The sequence below is a fragment of the Sinocyclocheilus grahami genome, unplaced genomic scaffold (genome assembly GCF_001515645.1).
Source record: "Sinocyclocheilus grahami isolate Dianchi unplaced genomic scaffold, SAMN03320097.WGS_v1.1 scaffold19980.1, whole genome shotgun sequence".
In the NCBI taxonomy this organism is placed as follows: Eukaryota; Metazoa; Chordata; class Actinopteri; order Cypriniformes; family Cyprinidae; genus Sinocyclocheilus; species Sinocyclocheilus grahami.
The window spans coordinates 1-1184 of NW_015517830.1; the positions used below are offsets into that span (position 1 = coordinate 1).

The following is a 1184-nucleotide window of genomic DNA, read 5'->3' on the forward strand; positions in this document are numbered from 1 at the left end:
TATATATATATATATAAATATGTACTATATGTGTAAAGTATACCTCTTTAAGTCCCTTTAGTGTTGTGGGATTCTCAGCAGTGGGTGCCCATAGCTTCACATCATGGTCCAAACCACTGGTGGCTAAACCTGGAAGATGAGGATGTGGCTCCAGACAGTTCACCTTAACACAGAAAGATTTTTTTCAAACCAGAAGTTCAATGATCTAGTTCAATTTAGTGAAGTGACAGTGTCTTACCACTCCTCCCCGGTCTCCCTCCATAAACTGAACCACACGAGCAGAGTTTTTATCCCACAGGTAGATGTGTCCACAGTCACTGCCACTGACAACAAACTCACTACAGGGACCGTAAAAGTTAACTCCCTTCACTGAAGGAGGATTTTCCAATAGCAGATGGAATAAGAAAAAATGGGGAGAGGATTAAGAACTGGATTGTATTGGTTATAACATGCATGCAAACTGTGATGCAAGCACTATACTGCAATGAAATCAAATAGAAAGTACCTGTAGCATTGTTGCGGTGACCCTTGTATCTCCTGCGGTAATCTGCTCCATCACTGTGGCTGGAGTCAAAAAGGTAAATGTCCTCATCATTGTAACTTGCCAGCAGTTCTGAAAGACAGTTCAACAATGACACACTTTGAATGTTGCTACAACAAACCATGTAATGTAAAGCATGCAACCATACAAGAATCCCGTTCTGATAGTTTTAAGTGTACATATTACCTGTGCCGTCATGGCTGTACACTAAACAGGTAATATTTGTTTTGGACTCGCTGGACACCAAGTGAGAGGGACAAAACTTCTTCAGCACACCATTATTATCGTGTTCATTTATTTTTCTCTGGTCATAGATCCTATCATATAAAGAGAGGAAGAGAGAGAAGCAGTGAATGATGCAGGACAATAGTTGCCCAGTCACAGTGCCTTTGGAGAAACAGCTGTAACAAGTATAAAGTTTGACAGCTGTATCAGAAGCAGCTTGTGATGAAGACAGCAGCATGACTTCTGTGCAGATGAGGCGATATATCAGCAATGATGTTTGTCTCACCTGACATACTGGTCTCTTCCACCTACAGCAAAGTGATGAGTGTTGGCTGGATTCACGAAAATGGTGTAAAGCCCCACCTTCTTTTCACCTTCCTTCACCACCACCAGTTTACTGAGAGATTAAAAAAAAAAA

At 41.2% G+C, this 1184-nt stretch overlaps 1 protein-coding gene across 1 annotated transcript in view; it reads right to left on the bottom strand.

The window, feature by feature from the left end:
* Positions 1-43: 43 nt before the first annotated feature.
* LOC107579757 (DDB1- and CUL4-associated factor 8-like) overlaps positions 44-1184 on the bottom strand; it is a gene marked incomplete at its 3' end in the record, with an annotated part of 3085 nt that continues 1944 nt past the window's right edge. The window contains exons 3-7 of the mRNA XM_016265551.1: positions 1053-1163; positions 728-858; positions 506-613; positions 239-369; positions 44-163 (exon numbers count right to left, since the gene is read on the bottom strand). Of these exons, the coding sequence (XP_016121037.1) occupies positions 44-163; positions 239-369; positions 506-613; positions 728-858; positions 1053-1163 (601 nt within the window). The remainder of the gene's footprint in view (positions 164-238; positions 370-505; positions 614-727; positions 859-1052; positions 1164-1184) is intronic.